At 36.6% G+C, this 27893-nt stretch overlaps 2 protein-coding genes across 2 annotated transcripts; both read left to right on the forward strand.

The window, feature by feature from the left end:
* The first annotated feature begins 8176 nt into the window (after nt 1–8176).
* On the forward strand, nt 8177–17153 carry LOC131997671 (uncharacterized). Its single transcript, XM_059368889.1, has 2 exons — nt 8177–9528; nt 16201–17153. The coding sequence occupies exon 2, from the start codon at nt 16203–16205 to the stop codon at nt 17151–17153; it is 951 nt and encodes a 316-aa protein (XP_059224872.1). The 5' UTR covers nt 8177–9528; nt 16201–16202.
* Nucleotides 10839–16142, forward strand: LOC131997670 (uncharacterized). The gene has a single exon (XM_059368886.1). It carries the CDS (start codon nt 10839–10841, stop codon nt 16140–16142), a length of 5304 nt encoding a protein of 1767 aa, XP_059224869.1.
* Nucleotides 17154–27893: the final 10740 nt, after the last annotated feature.

Raw genomic sequence — 27893 nt, forward strand, 5'->3', positions numbered from 1 at the left:
TTTACTCTTTGACTCGTTTTGCCATTCGGTTTTATACCACTTGGTATGCCCAAGTTATTGTTTGCTTGCTTGTTGTGCCAATTTAAATTATTATGAAAACGTGCAAATGACAGTTTCAATTGAAATGAAATGGAAAAATTGCTCTTAAGCGATGTTGCCTGTGTTGACAAGGTCCTCTTATTCCAGCCATTTTATTTAAATATTCTGCGATAAACGTGATGAGAATGCAAATGAAACCATTTTTTATCACTAGCACGATTTAACATAAAGAATTTAATTGAAGATTAGAATTTTAAATTATCCTTGTTAAACCAAAGGACACGTGGCCAACGTGTCTGTCATCATGAAAAAAAAGTTTCAAATCGGTAGTTTGAATGAGAATAAATTAAAAAAAACGTAACATAACATAACATAACATAACATAACATAACATAACATAACATAACATAACATAACATAACATAACATAACATAACATAACATAACATAACATAACATAACATAACATAACATAACATAACATAACATAACATAACATAACATAACATAACATAACATAACATAACATAACATAACATAACATAACATAACATAACATAACATAACATAACATAACATAACATAACATAACATAACATAACATAACATAACATAACATAACATAACATAACATAACATAACATAACATAACATAACATAACATAACATAACATAACATAACATAACATAACATAACATAACATAACATAACATAACATAACATAACATAACATAACATAACATAACATAACATAACATAACATAACATAACATAACATAACATAACATAACATAACATAACATAACATAACATAACATAACATAACATAACATAACATAACATAACATAACATTACATTACATTACATTACATTACATTACATTACATTACATTACATTACATTACATTACATTACATTACATTACATTACATTACATTACATTACATTACATTACATTACATTACATAACATAACATAACATAACATAACATAACATAACATAACATAACATAACATAACATAACATAACATAACATAACATAACATAACATAACATAACATAACATAACATAACATAACATAACATAACATAACATAACATAACATAACATAACATAACATAACATAACATAACATAACATAACATAACATTACATTACATTACATTACATAACATAACATAACATTACATTACATTACATTACATTACATTACATTACATTACATTACATAACATAACATAACATAACATAACATAACATAACATAACATAAAATAAAATAAAATAAAATAAAATAAAATAAAATAAAATAAAATAAAATAAAATAAAATAAAATAAAATAAAATAAAATAAAATAAAATAAAATAAAATAAAATAAAATAAAATAAAATAAAATAAAATAAAATAAAATAAAATAAAATAAAATAAAATAAAATAAAATAAAATAAAATAAAATAAAATAAAATAAAATAAAATAAAATAAAATAAAATAAAATAAAATAAAATAAAATAAAATAAAATAAAATAAAATAAAATAAAATAAAATAAAATAAAATAAAATAAAATAAAATAAAATAAAATAAAATAAAATAAAATAAAATAAAATAAAATAAAATAAAATAAAATAAAATAAAATAAAATAAAATAAAATAAAATAAAATAAAATAAAATAAAATAAAATAAAATAAAATAAAATAAAATAAAATAAAATAAAATAAAATAAAATAAAATTATAAGATAATAAAAGAATAAATTAATTTAAATGGAATAAAATTGAATACAGCGGATTCAAAGAAAACGTATGTTTAAATAATAAAATAGAAAGATTAATATATTAGAGATATTACAAACGGAATGATTAAGTTATTATACCCTTGTCTCACCCTGTTTGGGATTTAACTGGTTCGTTTAGGAGATCTGATCGGAGTCTTCAATCTGGTACAACGGGTGTCGGGAGCCCCTGGGATTTCGATCCCAGCCCGGCTATGGTGAGGCCCCAGTGGGGAGTAACGTGGTGGCTGTGGTTAGGACCCAAATCGCTGGTAGAGCGCAAGCTCGATGTGGATTTGCATTGCAACCAGTTGCCGTGACTTATAGATCGGAAGGAGTTTTAGGCAGTGCTCCGCTTCCAACTAAGAGGGAGACACGTACAAACAACATGAGCTGTTGTTTGGCTATGTATGGGGGCGATGGTGGACGCATTGTATTCACCCGGGGTTTAGAGCCCTGCAGGATTGAGCCAACGACGCAGGTGCCTGCATTAAACAGCATTATGACCCCCATCCCACTAGGGCAATGGAGATTATTCTAGATATCCGTCCGGTAGACTTACAGATCAAGTGTGAGGCAGCCATTGCGGCTATCAGGGTTAAGCAGATGGGAGAATGGATTGTGGATGGCAGCTCATACCATGTAGGTATTATCGAAGTGACGATAGGAAGTCTGGATGGCATGGAAGAGGTTTTCGATCAGATACCTGAGACGACACTTGAGGTCGAGTCCAAAGCACTGCTGACTGTCTTGGAACCCTAGTACTGCCATCTGGGAGATCATGTTACACGGATGGATCAAAGCTAGAGAACACAGCATAATGGCCAACACAACAACCAGGACGGTAAAAAAGTCTTGGAGTATAAGAATGCGATGAACGCCTTCTCTGAGAATGGTACGGTTCGCATCGTTTGTTTTCCGGGTCATAGCGGGGTAAGGGGGAAAGAAATTGCGATTTTGCCGTTAAGCCAGAGGACTGCCGTCAACATACTTAGTTAACCCAAGCCTTTTGGATAGACACATTCCGGGTTAAGACCTTGGATAACGGACTAACACTGTGGAACAAGAAAAGGTCGCCAAAATGCAAATGCGAATTTGCTCATGAACATTCCATTACGGAACTGGGGAAAACTTGTCACAAATCAATAAGTGTTGTCCGATTCTATTTTTAGCTCACTGATAAAGGACCTCCGTTTTATAGACGAGTCCGAACGGCGTGCTACAGAGCGATACCTCTTTAGGGAGAAGTTTTTACATGGCAAAGTACCTCATCAATGTTGCCAGCATTGGGAGGAGATAATCATCGCTGAAAAAATTTTCTGATGTTCCTGCCAGGATTCGAACGCAGCCGTTGAGCGTCATAGGCGGGCATGCCTACCTCTGCGCTACGATGACCGCCATCGGTGGGACGACGAAAATCCTATGGGGAGATCCAGATGGTGCTATTTTTGAAAGGAAGCAAGCAGGAGATGACTAAAGCTTTCGGTATCATAACGGAACATATAGGATTACGAGCTCACTTATGCAAAATCGGTGCGGCATGTGTAGGGCATGTGTAGAAGATAAAGAGACGTTGAAGCAATTCCTATGTCATTGCCCGCCTTTAGTGGCTAACAAACATCGGCACTTAGGTGGGGACACAATACCAGACATAAACCTACTAAGGGGCGTGGTATGGAAAACAATTAGGAATTTTTTAAGGCGCACTAAGTTCCTGACTTCAACTTTCTTTTTCGAGGTAACTTTTAAGTATTTAGAGCGCACAACAAATCGACTACTGGCTTGGGTGTATGTCCATAGGGGCATGGGACAGATTAATATCCGCACTCTCTTTTCAACCCAACCTAAGTAATAGAAAGTCTTCACTCCCAAATTACACATCCGCAAAAGAGCTTATCCTCCATTTTCTTATATTTCCTTAAAAAAATCCAATTTGGTTTAATTTGAATAATTCACAAAATTATGGCAGCATTAATAAAAACAACCATATTTAATTAATATTACACATGAAATCAAATAAGCTGCCTGTTTGTAGGTTTTTTTCGCCATAGAAAATCAATTACATTACCATGTGGATGCATTTGGTCACCCAAATGAATAGCCAATGGTGAGTGAGTGACACAACCATCAACATTGTACGAGAAAAAAAATGTTGTAAAATTGATTGATGGTGAAAGCAGTTGAACAAAACCAAAAACAACAGGCCACATGGGACCCACTTGCAATTTCTGCCATGATAAAGTGTCCTCGTTATGTCCTCACTCATCATCAGATGGTTAAAAACGCTCAATATAAATTCCAATTACGAACTTTACAAATTGCAATGAATTGTTAAGGGAAAATATTTACATATTTGTTTCGAGTGTGTGTGTGTGTGTGTTTGTGTGTTTGTGTGTGTGGGCATGAGTGGGGGGTGAATGTCCACAACACGTTTTTAAACATAAGTGTCACCATTGCAACTTTTTATAACAATTTATGAGTTTTTGTCGCCATTTGTTTTAATGGAAGGTTGCTAAAGCATATTTTCATGGCTATGGCTGGCATGGCATTAAAATAGTCTGATTTTAATTTTTGCCATAATGTTTTTTTATACAATTTTTTTTTTTTAAATATGCAATAAATATTTTTATATAAAATTTTTTCATGGAAAATGATTTTATTGTAGATATTAATAGCATGTATGTTTTCATTGTATATATCCATCTGTCTCAATAACACTTACGGCTGCTAGTCCTGCGAAATCCATACCTGTACAGCTGCTATAATTCGATCTAGTTGACAATGGTGTTTGTGTGTATTGAATGAGGGATGGTTTTTGTTGTTTCTCCTTTTATTGGTTGTGACAACCTTGTGGGTTAATTCAATTATTTTGTTAAAAATGTGATAGATAGCATCAACAAGGGAAGTATGATTGACACTGATAAAGGATTGGTCTTTATTATGAGAAAAAATTTATGAAAAGATGAAAAATTAATAAAAGATTGCTAAACTTTTGTCTTGATAAATATGTCAAATAGTTGAATGGAAAAAAATCTTTTTTTATTGAAATTCTTTTTCATAGAAAATTGTATAGAAAATTTTCACATTTATTATCCGATTTTGCTGATTTGGGACAGTGAGTTGTGTTAGGCCTTTCGCAATCTTTCTTCAATTTGGCCCAAATCGGTCCAGATTTGGATATAGCTGCCATATAGACCGATCTATCGATTTAAGGTCTTGGGCCCATAAAAGTCGCATTTATTGTCCGATTTTGCCAAAATTTGGGACAGTGAGTTGTGTAAGGACCTTTGTTATCCTTTTTCAATTTGGCCCACATCGGTTCAGATTTGAATATAGCTGCCATATAGACCGTACTCTAGATTTAAGGTTTTGGGCCAATAAAAGGCGCATTTATTGTCCGATGTCGCCGAAATTTGGGACAGCGAGTTGTGTTGGCCCCTTCGACATTCTTCTTCAATTTGGTTTAGATTGGTCCAGATTTCGATATAGCTGCCATACAGACCGATCTATCTATTTAAGATTTTGTGGCCACAATAGGCGCATTTATAATCCGATTTCACAGAAATTTGACACAGTGACTTATGTTAGGCTTTTCGACTTTCATGTTGTATATGGTTCAGATTGTGTTTTTAGATATAGCTACTAAAAAGACCATTATTTTGTTCTACAAAATTGAACAATGACTTGTATTTATTAGACCACTCAATGTCCGTGCCGCATTTGGTCCAAATCGGATCTTATTTCGATATAGCTGCTATAGGGGCAAAAATACCCTTCACCATGGATAGCATGTGTCAAGTTCTTTGACTATCTTTACCAAATAAAAAAACCCCAATCATTGAAAAACACCACGTCCATTGAAAAACACCATACAGGTTATCAACCGCTTTCAACCTTACTTAGCACAGTTGTTGGAAGTCATAACCAAATTGGAAGAATTACGCCGTCTAGAGGCTCAAGAAGTCTTATCGGGAGATCTGTTTATATGGCGGTTATATCAGATTATGGACTGATTTAGACCATACTGGACTGATTTAGACCATACTTTGTACAGTTGTTGGGAGTCATACTAGAACACTTCATGCAAAATTTCTGCCAAATCGGATATGAATTGTGCCCTCTAGAATCTTAAGAAGTCAAGATCCAAGATCGGTTTATATGTCAGCTATATTAAAATATGGACCGATATGGTCCAAAAAGTTCTGCTTAGGGAGGTTTTGACGACTGGGTGAACCCCAGATACTTGGTCCCTAAAGCGGATATCAATTCTGTGTTCTAGCCCCAATGATCTTTCATTTGAGCCACATATTGCCATGTCCGATTTGGGCGGTGTTTTGCGGGTGGAGTGCCCCATCAGACACTAGGCCCCAAATTTGTATACCAGATTCGTTATCTACTCTTCCCTGCTACCTTTCATTTACAATTCATTTGAGTCCCATATTGTAATGATAGGTCTATATATCCATTTGGCGGGCTTTGGGGGAGGGGTGGTCCCCCAGGTATTCCACCTCAAATATTGTTACCAAATTAAAATTATAGACTCCACCATAGAGTGCTAATTTCGTCATTTCGTTTGTAACGCATCGAAATATTGATCCTGAGATCCAACAAAGTATATATATTCTTGATCGTCTTGACATTCTAAGTCGATTTAGCCATGGCCCGTCTGTTGAAAGCACATTAACTTTCGAAGGCATAAAGCTTAGTGTAGATCGTTTGGGATATCCATAGCTGCCATATAAACCGATCTCGAATCTTTACTTCTTGAATACGGTCTGATATAGCTCTAATATAAACGGATCTCCCGATTTAACTTCTTGGGCCCCAAATGGGCACAATTCTTATCGTATTTGGTTGGATTTTTGCACAAGGGCATTTACTTTGCTCTCCAACACCCAAGCGAAGTGTTACTCTAAAAGCATAGCAACTCTTACCTATTAAGCTTTATTTGCCTGTAAAGAAATACCGTGCAAAGAACTTGACAATTGCGATTCACATGAATATGATGTATATGAAAGAACTAGATTTCGGTCGGCCGAACTTAGCACGCTTTTACTTGCTTAAAATATGATTGATGATGACAGATAATTATGTAAAATTAGATATTTTCTACCGTTTAAAGCGTATTTTTTTAGTTTTTAGAACTTTTCGGCCCTTTCGATTTTGATTGTTATAGTCATTTTAGTACAACAAAGTATTTTTCCATTATACACATTTTTATTTAAGTTTTTTTTTCTTAACTGACTTCTTGTTCACTTTTTGCCTTTTGTCTTTGCCTCACAAATTGCTTAAACGTAACAAAAACAAATGTTGCCAATTAAAGTAATGAGATACGGAAGATATGCAACATTTCCAAACACATACACACACACACACACAGTTGTACACTTACAATAAAGTTGCTCTATAAAACTGAGTCTGTACTCCCTCTCTCTTTCTCACTCTCTTTTACAAACGAGATGAAACGCATGATGGATACTATACACGTTCCTGTTAACAGAAGAACTATCAATAAAACTACATCAGAAGATTGATAACAACCTAGAACATAGACTGCTCCATATTATTTATTTTTTTTTTGTTTGCCTTTTGTTGACTTTGGCAACAAATTAACAACTTTCCAGAACATCCATCCATCCATTTAGATTTGAGGGAGATAAGAGCAGACAAGCAGACCAAAAGAATTCTAGGCTTGGTCTTCTGTAAATGTAACCATGAATCATTAGAGATGTTCAAGGAAGCAGAGTGATATAAATATGGCAAGTTATATCATTAGCAAAAAAGAGCTATCATATATTAGGATGTATTGAAAACAAAAGATTGAATAGTGTATTATCAGCAATAAGGAAATACGGGCTAAATTTTTAATGGGAATTAAATGTGGAAGAATTTTTTTGTGAAAAAGCTTGGAGGAATTAAAAAAAATTCTGAAAGAAGTTTTAAACAAAAAAAAAACTTAAAGAAAATCTTGCATAATATAAATTTAAACTCGACAAAAAATTGCATGCATATTTTTTTTCCAAATGTTTTTTTTTTCGAATTGTGCAATTGTACAAAAAAAAACAAAAACAAAATAAAATAAAATGAAATGAATGCAAAGAATGAAATGAATGAAATAAATGAAATGTATGAAATGAATGAAATGAATGAAATGAATGAAATGAATGAAATGAATGAAATGAATGAAATGAATGAAATTAATGAAATGAATGAAATGAATGAAATGAATGAAATGAATGAAATGAATGAAATGAATGAAATGAATGAAATGAAATGAATGAAATGAATGAAATGTATGAAATGAAAGAAATGAATGAAATGAATGAAATGAATGAAATGAATGTGTTTAGCCAAGGGCTAAACTCATTGACACTCACTGTATAGCAAAACAAAAGTCCAAAAATTCCAATTCGCCGTAGCTAGCGGTTTGCGATCATACACACATATGTCACCTACATACGTACATATGAGTGTGTAGCCGCCGCTAGCTATTGGTTTTTGCATACAAGAGTTTGTTATTGTTTTTTTGCTGAATGCAGCCAATATGCCTGTTGAATAGGCTGCAGTGACGACGGCTACGTCATTATGTTTATTATGTTTGCGCCCTTTAACTCGACCACACCGTGACAAGTGAAGAAAAAAGAAATTTTGTACATTTTATAAAAAGTAGAGAAATCAAGTCAAATGTGTATACAAAAAACAATCTAAACATACAGTGGTGTCAAAAAAAAGAGTACATAAAAACCTGAAACAAAAGTTAAAGACAAATACATGTGAATAAAGAAAAGAACACAAAATACTTACCTCTTAACTAAATGAATTTATACATAAATACCTGGAAAAGAAAAAACTAATCTAGAATTGCACTTACCCCATGTGTTATTTACCTACCTATATACTTACCTACATATAAATATACCTACCTACATACTTACCTTGTAACCCAAAAATAAATAACAAAAAGCAAGAAGCTATTTACGCTGTGGAATAATATGCTTACCCAAATGTTCATAATTCTTAAATAATTCTTAAAGCTACTATTGTCCAGTGATTAAATCTAATTAATAAGGCATCTTTTATACTCTATTGCACGTACCCATTGGTTATACTTACTCATCAATAAATCTGTGAACTGAAATCTAAAAGTGGCAATTGGACATACTTTGAAAAGGCAAAATAAAAGGTTTGACCGATAACATTTTGGTCCATTCGAACCGAATTGTGTTTTGTGAAATAAAATACCGTGATAGAAAATTGAAAAAACAAAATTTTGTTAATAAAAAAAAAATGTGCTTTGTACCTACCAAAAACCTGTGAGAATAAAGCAAAGAAAATCTGAGGAAAAAAAGAAAAGTTATAAATGCAAAAGTGGTTTGTGAGTGTTGGTGTACTTACAAAAAAAAGAAAGACAAAGAATTTTTTTTAACCAAGAACATTGTGAGGTTTGCCAAGATCAATTGATTTTTTTGGTGTGAAATTTTTTAATAAAACTAAAACTTTGGAAACAAAATTTTTAAACGGTGCTGCGCGCGTTCGTGACAAAAACACACACACAGACTAAAAACAACAACATTTTCTTCAATTTCGTGAACTAGGAAGGTTCTCGAAAAATCTGGGGTTATACCGTTACAACGGTCTGCTAATTCAGCCACGCATCCAAAGGGAAAAGCAGACGGACACACATACACACAAACACCCAAATCTCTATATACCAAAGTGAGTACAAGCTTGTTTTTTCGTTTTTTGGCGCGACAAGCCAACGAAATATACTGGGTGCTGCTAGAAGAATCTCCACCTGCTGCTGTAAGGATGGAATTGTTCGTGCTTTTTGCTTGACCCTATATATTTTGTATGTTTGACCCGTGCAATCTTATGAAATTGGAAATTTGTTTGACCCGTTTACAAAATTTTTTGCGGTAAACATCCTTGACCCTTGTTTTTGACTCTTGCGTGTTTTCATATGAACAAAAAGAATTTACCTTAAATCAATTGTTTTTCGTGAACTTTTTTTGGGACGGACTTCCCATCGTTGTCGTTTGTTAAAGAGGACATTTCGCCGAGATTAAAGAAATATTTTAACAAAAGATAAAGATCATTTTTTGGAAATTTTATAACAAACCTTCGTGAACGAACTTTATAACGACCCCACGTATGCACTTGCCTTGTGATATATGACAAAATGACTCAAGTCAACATTTAAGTAAATCAGTGTATAAAGAAGCAAATGAAACTAAGTCCATTGCGAACCCTTTAGTTGGATCCTTTGATCATTTTATTAGACTGTTGCGAGTGCGGCATTAAGCGGTTTTAGTCAAAAAAAAAAAAAAAGAAAGAGAACATTTGTTTTTATCGTGGACAAACGTTACACGATTGAATTTTGTTTTACAAAAATTTTTTTTTGAAAGATCACACAACGTTTTGTCGGAAAGCTTAATAAACCGTTTTGGATTTGGCGGATTTTGGAAAAAAATTTTTTAGGAAATTTGCTACTGAACATACACTGCAAACTGATCCTTCCTTGATACCCTACGATTATTTGCTACGTCTGTTATTCTCCAAAGTGACCCAAGTTAAACATTTTTATTGTATCACGTCCCCACAGGGTACCAAGTACCAAAGCACAAAGGCGTCGGTTTTTGTTGTGGTTTTGTTGCGAATTGCAAATCTGAGGAACCTTTTTCGTTTCCTGTGCGGAATTTTTGGAATAGGTGTTTATGTGACCCTTTCTACCGAAATCATTCTTCTGATTGTTTGATGTGATTGCTGACACTCTGGTTTTACATCTTCTGTTTTTGTACATTGTGAAGTAGAATACCTGATACGTTTTCCAAAGCCTACTTCTAACCCACCAAGACGAAAATTGAATAAATTTTTCCAATTTTTGCGCCTAGAAATCGGGATCTGACCCTTCAAAAAGTAAATTTCTGAATAGTGGTCATACACCGACTGTGATTAACATTTTGTTTTGTCTTCTCATTCTTTGGTTTGGATAAAAATAAAGTTTGAAGGAAGAGATTTTAAACAAAATGGAGAAGGCAAAGTTTAAGAGTGACAGGTTTGCGAATAGCGTCAACGATTTGGTAGATTTCGACAACACATTTGCAGCTGCAAAATCTGATGATAATATACATAGTCTTGAGGCTCTAAGGGTGGAGTTAGATTCATTGTGGGACAACGTCAAGAAATCGTACTTAGACTGTCGCGATCATATCACCGCGGCGGAAGAGACCGCCATAGATAAGAACAAGCTTCGATCTCATTACAAAGATGCTCGACTAAGCTACATGCGTGTTGTAGGTTCGTTGAATTCGGATATTAACGCATTGAAGGATCAAGCGACCCAGGAGAAAATAGAAGGAGAATCGATGCAACAAGCCAGACCCGAAGATGTAGATTTTGCGCCAGTTTCAAGACTCCCACCGTGTGATACAGACACATTTAAGGGAGGATACACAGCTTGGCCAACTTTTAGGGACCTCTTCACAGCCATTTATATAAAAAATTCCAAATTAAGCAATGTCGAAAAACTTTTTCATCTTACCCAAAAGACTACAGGGGAAGCGAGAGAGATCATAAGCAACGTGCCTCTGACGAACGATGGCTTTAAACTAGCTTGGTCAAGTTTAACTAACCGATATGAAAACAAAAGGATGCAAGTCAATGAACAATTGAAAGTATTGTTTAATTTGCCGGACGTCACGGTAGATTGTTCTTATTCAGTTCAAAAACTGCAACGGACAGTGAATAGTTGCATACAGACCCTGGAAACACTGGGAGTAGAAGTTGAACAGTGGGACCCAATGTTAATTTACTTATGCTCTGCAAAATTGCCAAGACCCTTTTTGGGGGAATTTGAAAATTCTCTGGAGGATTGTAAGATTCTCCCAAAATGGGAGGAATTTAACAAATTCCTGTCCCATAAGTTTAAGACACTCGAATCTGTGAGCAACATTAAATCAACGTATAGCAAGCACAGTAATAGGCAAGAAAATTTCAGAAAGGATAAATACGTAAATAGTTTTCACACCAACACTTTACAAAATATCAAATCATCTGGGGTAAAGAATAATTATAACCAGAGTCAATCCTCAATGACTCGAAACCAAAATGGTCAAAGTTGCCAAATTTGTAAGGCGACACATTTTATTCGAGATTGCCCAAAGTTTATCAAAAAGAACATTAATGATAGAATTCACATTGTGAAGATTTCGCATTTGTGTTACAATTGTCTTTCATCGAACCATGGGGTTAAGGAATGCAAAAGCAAGTTTACATGCCGCGAATGCAACTTGCGACATCATACAATGCTACATAAGGGACAAGAGACCCAACCTCGTAATCAAGACTCAGCTAGAGATGCAGTACAACCTAGTTCTAGTGCTGCAGCTCTTACAACTCGTATACAGTCCACACCAGACACACAACAGAATAACATTACAACTTTGACCCTTCAGGATAATCGAATTTGGGAGCATCATCCGGGGGGAACCTTACTTTTTACTGCTATAGTGCAAATAGAATCTAGAGGACAGCTATTCGATGCCAGGGCGATTATTGACTCTGGATCGCAGTCCACTTTCATTACGGAAAAACTCAAGAACAAGTTGAGTCTTCCAACTAAACGGAACTTAGTACACGTTACGGGACTTAGCCAAATTGTAGCTGAGACTTCAAATAAGGCTTGTCTTTTCACCTTGCGTACTCGTTTAGACCCTAGATTTGAATTAGAGGTTTGGGCACCCGTTTTAAAGACCCTACCTTCTAACTTACCACCGCACAACTTAGACCTAGCACAACTTCGTGATGTTGCCAACCTTGAATTGGCAGACCCGAAGTTCTACATTAGCCAGCCAGTGGACCTATTGATTGGAATGGACATAGGACCCCTTATCTTTGAAATTGGATCCCCTATGAGGACAATCAGCTCACTCTTGGCTCAAAACACTGTTTTTGGATGGATAGTGGGAGGACCCATCGCACATGAAGCAACGGACAACAGCCGAATTTCTTTACATAGTACAGTATCAATAGAGAAAGTCCTTACGCGATTTTGGGAGGTGGAGGAGACCCCCAAAAAGATTTTGAGGTCTGAAGAAGACATGTTTTGCGAACAAAGCTTTAAAGACACTGTAAGGCGTAACTCTAAGGGAAGATATATTGTGACCCTCCCTTTTAAAAATTGTGAAGAGTTGGGAAACTCGAGGAATATCGCAATGGCACAATTCTACAGAATGGAAAGAAAGCTTCAAAAAACCCCGGAAATCAAGGAGCAGTACGATAATGCCATTCTCGAATATCTGAAATTGGGACATATGAGGAAAATTTCGGCACAGGAGATAACAAAAGCTCCTAATTACTATTTGCCGCATCACGCCGTCATTAAGCCAGACCGGCTCACTACCAAGCTTAGGGTAGTCTTCAACGCTTCAAGTCCGTCGTCAAACAAGAAGAGCCTCAATGATAGCTTGTTTTCGGGACCCATTCTTCAACAGGATCTCGTATTACAAATTTTGAAGTGGCGTTTCTTTAAATACGTATTTAATGCGGACGTGACAAAAATGTACAGGCAGATTCTTCTTGACCCTAGCCAGACTCAGTTCCAACGAATTCTCTTTAGAAAATCTTCAAAAGACCCAGTCGAGGATTTCGAACTCTTGACCGTCACATTTGGAGTGAATTGCGCGCCTTTCCTTGCAATCCGGACACTTCTTCAACTTGCGGAAGACGTGACGGACACATACCCCCTTGCGTCAAAGATCATTCGAGAGAATCTATATGTTGATGATGTTCTTGCCGGAGCTCATACAGTTGAAGAAGCCATCAAATCCCGAAAAGAGTTAATTTCGGCCTTGGACTCTGCTGGATTTCAACTTATGAAATGGACATCAAATGATCACAAAATTATTCAAGATTTACCGGCAGAACAACTTCTTCCAGTAAATTGGCTAGAGCTTTCTGAAGACTCCTCGACCAAGACTCTTGGCATCCGGTGGAATATTTCGGGGGATTTTTTCACTTTCACCCAACCGTTACTCGAAATCAGACAGTCATACACGAAAAGAGAAGTTTTATCGGCCATAGCGAAATTGTTTGACCCTTGCGGGTGGTTGGCCCCAATAGTTGTCGTGGCAAAGCTAGTCATGCAGCAAGTATGGCTGGATAAAATCGACTGGGATGACGCGCTTAAGCCAATAACCTTGATAAACTGGCAAAACTTTGTAAAACACACAAAGGCTATAGAATCGGTTAAAGTTCCACGGTGGATACATTTCACGCCTGGCTCGCAAGTTGAAGTACACGGTTTCTGTGATGCCTCCGAAAGTGCATATGGTGCAGCATTGTATATTAGGGTGGAACATGACAACCACCAAACCGATACTTTCCTATTAGCGGCCAAGACCCGTGTTGCCCCGATAAAAAAGATTTCCTTGCCGAGACTCGAACTCTGTGGAGCAGTGCTTCTATCAAAATTAGCTTCAGCAACCACAACCAATCTTCAGATTTCGAATTTTAAGACCCAGTTTTGGACGGATTCCACAATTGTTTTATCATGGCTAAAAAAACCGGCCTGTGCATGGAGTACCTTCGTTGGAAACCGAGTGTCAGAAATTTTAGAGAACGTGGGGAATGAAAACTGGCGCCACGTAGACTCGGAGAGCAACCCTGCGGACATTGCTAGTAGAGGATGCACACCTTCAGATTTAAAGGAACACTGTTTATGGTGGCATGGTCCACAATGGTTAAAATTTCCCAAAGATAGATGGCCGACTTTCCAAGACCCTTCAGACACAAATCTTGAAGCAAAAGCATTGAAAGTTTTTGCCACCTCAACTTTCGAGGATCCTTTGGTGAGATTCTCATCCCTGTCGAGGGCGTACAGGGTTATAAGCTATGTTCTGCGTTATTGGCGTAACACTGGTGCAGGTCGTTCTCATCTAAGGATTACATCAATTGAAGTTACTGCAGAAGAGATTCAAGATGTCAAACGACGCTTAATTATACTGACCCAAGGGAGTTACTTTGCCCCTGAATACCGTGATCTACAGAACAATGTTAGAATTTCTCCCAGTAGCAGTTTGCTAACATTGAATCCGTTTTTAGACTCCAAGGGAGTCATGCGAGCCAACGGCCGCTTAGTTCAGTCTCCTGTGCTGACTTACGACGAGAGACACCCGATTATTTTGCCATACGAGGCAAGACTTACGCAGCTCCTAGTAGAATTCGCTCACAAGATAACTATTCACGGTGGTAACCAACTCATGACCAGGGTATTACGATCTGAATTCTGGATATTCAGACTAAAACCGTTGGTGAAAAAGGTTATCCATAATTGCAAAACTTGCATCTTATACAAGGAACACACTCAATCTCAGATTATGGCAGCCTTGCCACCTGAGCGCACATTCCTTTCTAGACCCTTTACGAATACTGGAGTAGACTTTGCCGGACCCTTCAATATTAAAAGTTATTCCGGCCGTGCTTGTGTCATTACGAAGGGATACATCTGCATTTTTGTGTGCTTCGCAACAAAAGCCGTTCACTTAGAAGCAACAACAGATTTATCCTCACAATCTTTTCTAGCTGCCTTTTCGCGATTCATCGGTCGAAGAGGTTGTCCTGCTTGCCTATATTCTGACAACGGGAAGAATTTTGTAGGGGCCTCAGAAATTCTGAGAAAGGATCGCCTCGAACTTTTTAAGAGTCTTCGGAATCAAGTCTCACAGCAAAATGCTTATCAAAACTTTGTCTGGAAATTCATACCTCCGGGCGCCCCTCATATGGGCGGCCTGTGGGAGGCGGGCGTCAAGTCTCTCAAGACCCATCTTCGTAAATTCATCCCAAAGATGAACTTCACATTTGAGGAACTTTGTACAATATTAGCGCGCATAGAATCTTGTTTGAATTCAAGACCCTTGAGCGTAGCGAGTGACGACCCAAACGACTTGTCTCCACTTACTCCTGGTCATTTTCTTATCGGCACACCTATTCTTGCGCTGGCTGAACCCAATGTCTCTGACCAAGATTTGACCCTTGTAAATAGATGGAAACGACTCAAGATCGTTTCTCAATATTTTTGTATGCGCTGGAAGTCCGAGTATCTCAAAGAACTTCACCGTAGAACAAAATGGAAGTACCAACAAGACAATCTTAAAGAAAATGACTTAGTCGTTATCAGGGACGACAGGTTCCCTCCCACTGAGTGGGTAATGGGGCGCGTTGAAAGAACTCATCCTGGAACCGACCAAAATACACGTGTCGTCGACATTAGAACCCCTCACGGTACATTGAGTAGACCCATAACTAAACTGGTCAAACTTTTTTCCGCCTGACTAGGCTGTTGCGCCTCTAACCAAAAACAAAGTACTCCTCCAAATCTTTTATTTTCAGGAATGGCAGCATATTTGCCCTGGCCCGAAGACGAGCGCCAACAAGGCAGAGAGGGACGGGATCGAAATGACCGAAGAGCGGAACCCCGGCCCCAACGAAATCAGTCTCGGAATCGTGATCACGATCGCGAGCATGTAGATCGGCGCGGAAGACCCACAACCTGGCAGTACTCTTGCGGTCTCTGCCAAGACGATCACGCGTTAAGTACATGCCGCCGATTCCGGGACCAGACCCCATACCAGCGGTATGAGACGGTGGAGCGTCGCGGGTATTGCCGCAATTGCTTGGCTCGTAGTCATCTCGTTCCCGATTGCCAGTCTGTTGCAGGCTGCCGTCGCTGTGAGGTACGACATCACACCCTGCTGCATGGGGCACCGCAGCTCGAAAACATGGAGAGGCCCGCAGATGATTTTGCACTCGCCAATAACGCTAGACCCGCACCAACAGCATCCCCACCCTTTAGGTGGGATCTTGTTTTCGTGCCAACTGCCATGGTACGAGTAGCAGAAGACGGGGTGGATACTTGGGCCACAGTGCGAGCATTGATCAACCAAGCGGCTACAATGTCTCGGCTGGCCTATTCTACATTCCGGCGACTTGGCTTACGATCATTCACATACCAGGGCCACAGGTTCACAACCTTCCGGTTAATGCACCGCAGACCAAATAGCAACTGGGCACTTAAGGTGAATGCCCTTATCACAGATGCGTTACCATTTCGACCCTACTCAGAACCTCTATTGGAGGACCCGACCCGTGATCTAGCACCGGATACCCTTGCAGATACAGACCCTAGAGCCAATACTTCGATAGATTTAGAGTTGGGCGCTGACGTTTACCCGAGACTTCAGAGAGATGGTCATGTTTTTGCCGGAATCGGAGATGTCAACGCCTTCCAGACAACACTCGGCTATGTCTTCGTGGGCCCTATTAGAAATATGCATAGACACTAATCTAGAACTTATAAAAAAAAAAAAAAGATGTAACACTTGTCACGGGCGGGCCAGAATGTTTAGCCAAGGGCTAAACTCATTGACACTCACTGTATAGCAAAACAAAAGTCCAAAAATTCCAATTCGCCGTAGCTAGCGGTTTGCGATCATACACACATATGTCACCTACATACGTACATATGAGTGTGTAGCCGCCGCTAGCTATTGGTTTTTGCATACAAGAGTTTGTTATTGTTTTTTTGCTGAATGCAGCCAATATGCCTGTTGAATAGGCTGCAGTGACGACGGCTACGTCATTATGTTTATTATGTTTGCGCCCTTTAACTCGACCACACCGTGACAAGTGAAGAAAAAAGAAATTTTGTACATTTTATAAAAAGTAGAGAAATCAAGTCAAATGTGTATACAAAAAACAATCTAAACATACAGTGGTGTCAAAAAAAAGAGTACATAAAAACCTGAAACAAAAGTTAAAGACAAATACATGTGAATAAAGAAAAGAACACAAAATACTTACCTCTTAACTAAATGAATTTATACATAAATACCTGGAAAAGAAAAAACTAATCTAGAATTGCACTTACCCCATGTGTTATTTACCTACCTATATACTTACCTACATATAAATATACCTACCTACATACTTACCTTGTAACCCAAAAATAAATAACAAAAAGCAAGAAGCTATTTACGCTGTGGAATAATATGCTTACCCAAATGTTCATAATTCTTAAATAATTCTTAAAGCTACTATTGTCCAGTGATTAAATCTAATTAATAAGGCATCTTTTATACTCTATTGCACGTACCCATTGGTTATACTTACTCATCAATAAATCTGTGAACTGAAATCTAAAAGTGGCAATTGGACATACTTTGAAAAGGCAAAATAAAAGGTTTGACCGATAACAGAATGAAATGAATGAAATGAATGAAATGAATGAAATGAATGAAATGAATGAAATGAATGAAATGAATGAAATGAATGAAATGAATGAAACGAATGAAATGAATGAAATGAATGAAATGAATGAAATGAATGAAATGAATGAAATGAATGAAATGAATGAAATGAATGAAATGAATGAAATGAATGAAATGAATGAAATGAATGAAATGAATGAAATGAATGAAATGAATGAAATGAATGAAATGAATGAAATGAATGAAATGAATGAAATGAATGAAATGAATGAAATGAATGAAATGAATGAAATGAATGAAATGAATGAAATGAATGAAATGAATGAAATGAATGAAATGAATGAAATGAATGAAATGAATGAAATGAATGAAATGAATGAAATGAATGAAATGAATAAAATGAATAGAATGAATGAAATGATTCCCTCGAAATTTTGCAAGAGCGATTTTCTTTAAGGCTTTTCGACTGATGAATTTCATAGAAATCGTTTAGATTTAGATATTACTGCCATATATGTATATCGCCCGATTTTCACTTCTAAAGCCATTGCTAGGGCATTTATTATCCAATATTGTCAAAATTTTGCACAATGGATTTTTTATAACTCTTAATAGAACTGGTAAATTTCATAGAAATCGGATCCGATTTAGATATAGCTGCAATATATGTATATCGCCCGATTTTCACTCCTAGAGCCACCGCAAGCGCATTTATTATCTAATCTTACCAAAATTTTACACAACGCTTTCCTCGATGACTATAACAATATTTTTAGAATTTGGCCGAGATCGGTTCAGGTTTAGATATAGCTCCCATATATATGTTCGTCCGATTTTGAGAAATATTGCAATAAAGTGCTCATTTGTTAACCGTTTCTCTCGAAATTTGGCAGAACGGATTTTCTTATGACGCTTAGTATTGCTGATGAATTTCATTTAAATCGGTTCAGATTTAGATATAGCTGTCATATATGTATATCGCCGATTTTCACTTTTGGATACACTGCAAGCGCATTTATTGACCAATCTGTTAAAACTTTGCACAACGCTTTCTTCGATGAACACCTCTAAGATGTTTGGTCGAAATTGATTCAGATTTAGATATAACTCCCATATATATGTTCGTCGGATTTTGGGTTATTTGCAATAATTTTGTCATTTGTCAACCTTAGTTCTTACAGTTTGAACATATTTGCTCGAGTTTCAATACGGATTGTTTAACAACCCATCTGAAAACTTCCGCGGAGGTCCAAAATCAGTCAGATTTAGATATAGCTTTCACTTTTTTACTTAAAGGGTAGGTGTAGGGTGTTATAAAGTCAGCACCGCCCGACTTTTGCCTTTCCTTGCTGGTTTTACTTGTTTTCTGTTTCGTGATTCGTTTTGGTATTTGTGAAATTTTTAATGTTTGGATTTATTCTTTATTCCATGCCTTTAATTTTCATTTTGCCGTAAATTTTTTCGCATCAAAAAAAAAACCTTTTCTTTGCTGTATTTTGTAATGTGACATAAAAATTGCTTTAATATGCCACATATTTTTCTCTTACCTGTAAAAAAAGTGCACACACATAATTAAAGAGGGAGATTTATGGCTGGCAGTAGCATTTCTCATTTTAACACAGTTTCCTGTGTTGTTAATTAAATGCAGAAGCTCTTTGAAAGCCCTTTTGAAATGCACCAGCTCCCTTAGCTCTTCACTACTATCTCTATTGCTCTCTCTCTCTGTCTCTCTTACTCTCTTTCTCTCGCATAAATGCCATTCAGTTAAATACCAAATAATAGTAACATAAATCACAGTGTTGCACAAAAGTTATGATTGCATGGCGGTGTGGATGGCCTCTGCTTCCGCTGCCGCTATGCTATGCTGCTGCCCCCTGTAGCCCTTTGTTGAATACTGCCATTGAATACATTATGGCTTTGTTTCGTTTTTATTAAAAATTTATTGTCCAAGCTTAATTTTGCCTTCCTGTAGTTTGTTATTTTTTTTGCTGCTGTTTCCATTCAATTGCTTCTGCCTCTGCTGCTGCTACCGTCTCTTTCTACTTGTTGTGATGATGACAATTGAACAGCGACAACGGAAGCGGAAGTGAGCATGCGAATGCGTAAGGATTTATGAGGAGCCATTAATAGCAGCCACATAAAGAATATTCACACATGGGAGGTAGGTACATAGAAGGGACAAAACCCTCAATCAGACGCAGGGGGGCATTTTCAGCATTCATTTTATTTGTTCAACATGAGGAAATTACCCAATTTATAGTTTATTGTGTGTGTTTCCCCTTGTGGAAAAACATTTATTTTATCCATTCATGCATTTTATATCGTTATGGTCTTTCACTATACAAAATAGTGGGCATTTTGGCCTGGCTTAATTGAAAATTCTTGTAAGGTGAAAATTATTATTCACAATTTATGGTGTAAATAAATTGCAAATTGACCTAAATGTTGAGGTTGAGGAAACCTTTAAAGTATTTTTGTGGCAAGTAATGGGTACTAGTATTGCTAAATTTCACTGGTGCTGTAGCTGGTTGGAAGAGATGAATAAAGCATGGTTTCCAGGACAAAAGAGTCAAATGGGTCTTGGAAATGGCACATCATTGGCTAGATGTACTGCGGTCATCTCTCTACATAAAAGAGTAGCGTGAATGACTGACTGACTGATGACCCAGCCCAAACGGCTAAAGCAAGAATTATGAAATTTTGTACGAATGTTGGTCTTAGATCGGAGTCGCAAGATAAGGCCGGGTTTGGTGATATTCGTACGTTTAGGTACTAAAAGGTACAAAATGGTGTTTGTTTGCCATCAAATTATGATTTTGGCCTCAAATTAAAGAGCGTCTCGAAAAACTACGTTTTGGTGACAGAATCGTAACGGCAGTGGGTGAAATAGTACGTTAAGTACCGCAATTGGTACTTTTTGATACAATTTTGTTGATTGAGCTAAAGCTTTGCAGTTTGATTCTTGGACACACTATAGTAACCTAAATTGGAAGGCCAAATGAGTTTTTGGACTTTTTGATATTTAGGTACTAAAAAGTACCAAAAAAGGTACGAAATAGGTGAACTTTGCATAGGGCGAATGGGTAGAGCTAGAACTTCGAAATTTTTGTTGATTGTTGTTGCGAAAAAAAGGGGGTAAATAGAAAAATATATAAAAAATACTACTGGAAATGGGAGAAACGTACGTTTAGTACAGTATTTGGTACCATTTCGTTCTTTTTTTACGGAATGAACTAGAGCTCTGAAATTTTCCATGTACTTTCAAGTAAGAAATATATGTTGGCTGACAAAGTGATTTTTTTTTAAAAATCGTAAATTTTTTTGGTACCAAAAAGTACTAAATCGTACGAAATATGTTATTTACTTTTACAGTGAAAGGGGACAGAAAAAATTAAATAATTTGGTAAACATGATCGTAGTCTTGAGAAAAAAAACAATAAATTGTACCAAATACAAAATGCTGAAATCGTACCGAGTGTGGTATTATTTGATACTCTTGTACCGAGATTGGTACTATTTGGTACTTTCTGTAATTGGTACTATTTGGTACCTTCTTTATAGATGGAGCTAAAGCTCTTAAATTTGGGTACATCTTGGGAGTATTTTCCAAGCCACAAGAAGATTTTTTTGATATTCCTTTATTTAGGTACTAAATCGTACAAAATGGTACTTTTTGTACAGACTGAGCTACAGCTCTGAAATTTTGCATACAGCTGCATTTTGGCAGCATGTACAAGGTGACTAGAAGATTTTTGACATTTATTAATTTTAGTACTAAATCGTACAAAATGGTACTTTCCTTACAGACTGAGGTACAGCTCTGAAATTTGGGATACAGGTACATCTTGGCAGTATGTACCGGATGACTAGAAGATTTTTTTTTTTTAATTTTTATATTTTGGTTTTAGTACCTACAAAAATAGTACAAAATGGTACAAAATCGTATAAAATGGTACTTTTCCTTACGGATTGAGCTAAAGCTCTCAAATTTGTCATACAGTTACACCTTGACAGTGTATAACGACCGACATTTAGGCACTAAATCTTTCAAAACGTTACTTTCTTTATGGATTAGGCTAAAGCTCTTCAAATTGCGTTATAGTTACACCTTGATACTGGGTGTACCATAGAGAGTAGCGAAGCAACCAAACATATGCTAGTTTCTCATACCCATTCTTTTCTGGCTTTCTAATACAAACAAGTTTTGTTTAATTTTTCAATCAAATTTTTTATTTTTCTATTTTTTTCATTCTCGGATTTAAACAAAGACTAAAAAGGTTGAAAGGAGAAAGTTAACGCTTTATCCTTTCAACCTTTTTTTCGTGGCATAGTAGCACCCGACAGTTTAAAGGTACCAAAAGGTTTCTTACCCTTATCAGAGAACTCCAAGGTGACATTGAAAAATATAATTTGTGTGTAGACAGGCAAAGTTTCTTCGGAAACCCTCAAATTCGTTATATTGTAGATATAATTCTGTAGAGTTGGAGGAAACATAAGTCATTAGAAAAAAGTGTGAAATTGCTTTGCTACACTTACGCCTAAAACTGGACAGGAGAGGGGCAAATTGCTGGTCCTCGCCAACTCAAGTAGATATTCCTTGATTAGTGGTACATGTTTGACATGACTCAACAGCTCGCAGACATTCAGTTTAAAGTCGGTAAATATCACATTTCGAACTGCAGTTTTCGGTCTGGTACTAGTCAAAATGCGTATTTCAATGCTGTTGGGCATTTGGCGATCCAATTCCAGCATAACATTGATGCTATAACGACTTTTGGCTAATTCTAGAAAATTGCATTCCAATTGCTTTAGGAGAGAGGCGTAATCGCAAGTTAGATTGTGAAATTCTAACCAAAATGGACGTTTGGCCACCTGATGAGTAGGGGAGGGAAAAATAAAAAATTTGAAAAAACCCATATTTATTGTATCTGGGTAGTTACAGGAAGATAGGACTTAAACTCACCTGCCTTGCAATTAAACAATCTAAAGCACTTAAAAGAAAAAATATTTTGATCAACATTTCACATTTAGATATCGCAAGCAACTAAAAAACATTATAGCAGGGTTTAATGGCTTAAACATTTTCTCCCAAAAAAAAAAGAACTAACACTAAAGTTGGCAAATTTGCAAAAAAGCAAATTTTGGTTTTTTTGGGAATTATAGATTGACCTCTTTGATTTGAATTGTTTGAAGGCTATGCATTGACTATTGACTAATTAGATGGTTGAATGCTATCTGTTTGTTTTTGTTTTGCATAAAGGTAATTAGCAAAAGTTTGAAATACATTTAGATTTTTGTTTTGTGTTTTATGACCTTGAGCTTAAATTACAAAAAACATACCTCGATTCGTTCGCCTTGTAAGATTCCTGAAAATGCAGGGAATTAAAATAAAAATATTACCAAATTGAGAAGAGAAATGAAACAAAAAACAAGTAAGAGCGTGCTAAGTTCGGCCGGGCCGAATCCTATATACCCTCCACCATGGATCGAGTTTGACCAGTTCTTGGCGTGGTATCTATTTTTAGGCAAACAAAGAATAATGGATAAGAATTGTTATGCTATTGGAGATATATCAAGTCATAGTCCGATTCGGACCATAGGAAGACCATAGAAGAAGTCATTGGGTAATACTTCAGTCCATTCGGATAAGAATTGAGCCTTGTAGGGGATCAAGAAGCATAATCGGGAGATCGGTTTATATGGGAGCTGTATCTGGCTATAGATCGATTAAGACCATATCGAACATGGAGGTGATGGGAAAAGCCGTTGTACAAAATTTCAGCAAAATCGGATAAGAATTGCTCCCTCTACAGGCTTAATAAGTCAAGATCCAAGATCAGTTTATATGGCAGCTATATCAGCTTATGAAACAATTTGAACCATAAACAGCGCAGTTGTTGGAAATCATAGCAAAATACTTCATGCCAAATTTCAGCCAAATCGGATGAGAACTGCGCCCTCTAGAGGCTTAAGAAGTGAAAATCCAAGATCTTTATATATGGCAGCTACATCAGATTATGGACCGATTTAATCTATACTTAGCACAAACATAGAAATTCATAACAAAATATTTCATTTAAAATTTCAGCTAAAATGCATGAGAATCGCGCCCTCTAGTGGCTTAGGAAGTCAAGATCCAAGATCGTTATATATGGCAGCTACATCAGATTATGGACCGATTTGATCTATACTTAGCAAAATCATTGAAAGTCATAACAAAACATTTCATGCTAAATTTCAGCCAAATTGTATGAAAAATGCGCCCCCTATTGGCTACAGAAAACAAGATCCAAGATCGTTATATATGGCAGCTATATCAGATTATGAACCGATTTGATCTATACTTATCACAGTCATTGAAAGTCATAACAAACAACTTCATGCAAAATTTCAGCCAAATTGAATGAAAACTGCGCCCTCTATTGGCTCAAGAAGCCAAGATCCAAGATCGGTATATATGGCAGCTATATCAGATTATGAACCGATTTGATACTTAACACAGTTATTGAAAGTCATAACAAAACATTTCATGCAAAATTTCAGCCAAATCGGATAAGAATTGCGCCCTCTATCGGCTTAAGAAGTCAAGACTGAAGATCGATTTATATGGCAGTCTGAATCGGTCTATAATTTGATATAGCTCTCATATAAACCGATCTCGCGATTTGTCTTCTTGAGCCCTTACAATTAGCTATTTTTGACCGACTTGATTGAAATTTTGTATGTGGTGTTCCGTTGTGACTCCATGTTGGTGGGTTTCCAAGATTTGGACCGGCCGACCATAGCATGCTTTTACCTATTTCCTTTCACCCTCATCCTTTTGCACCAAATGACTTTAAGGTCAAATTTGAAAATTCTACATCTATTCATCCGCCTTATACAAAGTTAATGCAATTCGTACCTTTTTGGTACCTTTTTTAAGGTTGTCATAAGTTCCAAAATTCACAGCTCTAGTTCAATTAACAAAGAAAGTACCAATTGCGGTACTAAACGTACTATTTCTCCCACTTCCGGAACGATTTTCCAATTTTTTTCTTGCCAACCTTATTTTTTCGATACGCTCTTTAATTTGAGCCCAAGATTATAATTCTATCCCTATCCGATCATTCTGGGCAAATATGTACCATTTCGTACTTTTTGGTACTTTTTAGTACCTAAACGTGCGAATATCACCAAAATGCAATCTTATCCCGTGCCTACGACCCAAGAGTAATAGTCGTGCAAAATTTCATAATTCTAGCTATAGCCGTTTGGGCTGGACGACGATCAGTCAGTCAGTCAGCAATCTGTCAGTCACGCAACTCTTTTATATATTGGTTGCCCAAAAAGTAATTGCGGATTTTTCATATAGTCGGCGTTGACAAATTTTTTCACAGCTTGTGACTCTGTAATTGCATTCTTTCTTCTGTCAATTATCAGCTGTTACTTTTAGCTTGCTTTAGAAAAAAATTGTAAAAAAAGTATATTTGATTAAAGTTCATTCTAAGTTTTATTAAAAATGGATTTACTTTATTTTAAAAAATCCGCAATTACTTTTTGGGCAACCCAATATATGGTTCAGATCGGTCTAAATTTGGATATAGCTACCAAAACGATCAATATATTTTGTTCTACAAAATTGAACATTGACTTTGTAATTATTAGACCACTCAATGTCCGTGTCGAATGTCCGAATATAGACACACACATATTTGGAAAGCTAGGTTAGGTTAGGTTTAAGTTGCAGTCTGCCATCAGATTCACATAGACGTTTTTGTCTATTGCGAACCACAGGAACAGAAAAAGGAAGATGCCTTCTAGTTCCTAAAAACCCAACTACTTGCGAATTTTCACATTCGCTAAATCAAACAGTTTCTCCCAAAGATATGAGAACCTAAAGTGGAACTCCTTCTGACTGCTAGTGCGGGACACTTACACAGATGCTGTTCTATAGTCTATTCTTCCTCGATGTCCTCACAACTTCTGCAAAAGCCGTTGCTGGCAACCTTCAGTCTGTCAGCATGTTTCTCGATTAGACCGTGACCTGTCATGACTCACACAATGACTGACACGTCTTTTCTAGCCAAAGACAGCATAGCGGTAGACCTCTTCAAGTTTAGATTAGGCCACATAGTTATGGAATGCTCGCAGCCGTCTCTTTGTGATCATCTATCATTCGTTGTCCCTGGGGCCTGGTCCTGAAAACTTAGCCTACGTGTCGCATGAAGCATACCCATAGATTTCAGTATCCCTGAAATGTTTAAGGTAGTTCATAGTCTCGCGAGCTCGTCCGCCTGTGGTCCGGCACCCAGAACAGGTGAATTTTAAACTGTTCAGCAACCTCGCTGAGAGATTTGCGACAATCGAGGAAGGTTTTTGCGTTCAGAAGTACGTTCTCCAGGGATTCAATGGCTGCCTGGCTGTCTAAGAAGATATTTATGCCAATCGTCGTAATGACATTATATCTAGCCATTGCAACGCTTCCTTAATTGCAAGGATCTCTGCTTGATACTCACTGCAGTGATCGGGTAACCCTTTCGATATGACCAGGTCAAGATATTTAGAGTACACCCCAAAGCCCACTTGGACATTAGTATGGAACCATCCGTATAGAAGTCTATGTAACTTCTGTTACCAGAGATATCGTAGTTCCAATCGGTTCTATCTGGAATAGTGGTATAGTACTTTTTATCCAAAAGCGGCTCAGGGTTTGAACCACACTGCCTGAAACAACATTGTATCAAGGATAACAAATGCCTTAAGAAATTTCAATACCCCTTTTCATTCAAAATTGTAACCTTTTTTCACGCTTAATTAATGTAAAATTGTATTCCCGCAAATGGAAGCATTAATGGTTTATGGTAGTTTTACTTTGCGAGGATATGAAACAATTTTATATTAACCTATTTCATTTAATCCTCCAAAAATCATTCATGTTTATGTTGTTTGCGATATTTACCCACAAACAAAAAAAAAAATCCAAAATGCAAATTTGCCCATAAACATTCCATTACGGAACAGGGGTAAACTTCTCACATAACACCGAGTGCTGTCAGATTCAAGTTTAAGCTCAATGATAAGGGGCCTCCTTTTTATAGCCGAGTCCGAACGGCACAAATGTTGCCAGCATTAGGAGGGGAAAACCACCGCCGGGAGTTCAATACGTTTCTCCGTACCGCAGAGCAATACCTCTTTGAGGAGAAGTTTTCACATGGCAAAATACCTCACAAATGTCGCCAGCATTAGGAAGGGATAATCACCGCTGAACAATTTTTCTGAAGTTCCCTCTAGGATTCGAACCCAGGGGCTCATCGTCAAAGGAGGACATGCTAAAAGTCAGCGCCTCCAACTTTTTGAGCCACAGATGTATAATTTGTCGTTAATTAACAGTCAAACGAACGCGGTTAAGCCGCTTGGTTGCTATCTATTTATAGGCCAAATATATAACTGAGGTTGTTGATGCCAATCCTCAAACAGTTTGAGGAAATTAAATTCCAATATCCGATAAGCAAAGCAAAAATTACTAAGCAACTTAACAATTAAACGATTTTAAATGATTTGTTGCAATTTTTATTTTTTTCCAATTTTCCACAAATTTTTGCTTCAAAATAAATTTTGTTCCCCCTTAACAAACTTGCCTACTGGCAAAATTTCAACACGGCTTAAAAACCACCTACTACATGGTTTTAATAAAAGCGCTAAATCCTAAAAATGCCACGAAAACATGGATAATGCATCATAGCGCAATCAAAGTACCATGATCTAAAACAAAAACTGACCACACAACATTATCCCCTTACAGCATAGGTATATGATGATGATGATCATCATCATCAT

This window comes from Stomoxys calcitrans, chromosome 5, assembly GCF_963082655.1.
Source record: "Stomoxys calcitrans chromosome 5, idStoCalc2.1, whole genome shotgun sequence".
NCBI lineage: Eukaryota > Metazoa > Arthropoda > Insecta > Diptera > Muscidae > Stomoxys > Stomoxys calcitrans.

Excerpts from the sequence above, each read along its gene's own strand:
- LOC131997670 (XM_059368886.1), top strand. The coding sequence starts at position 10,839 with ATGGAGAAGGCAAAGTTTAAGAGTGACAGGTTTGCGAATAGCGTCAAC.
- LOC131997671 (XM_059368889.1), top strand. The coding sequence starts at position 16,203 with ATGGCAGCATATTTGCCCTGGCCCGAAGACGAGCGCCAACAAGGCAGA.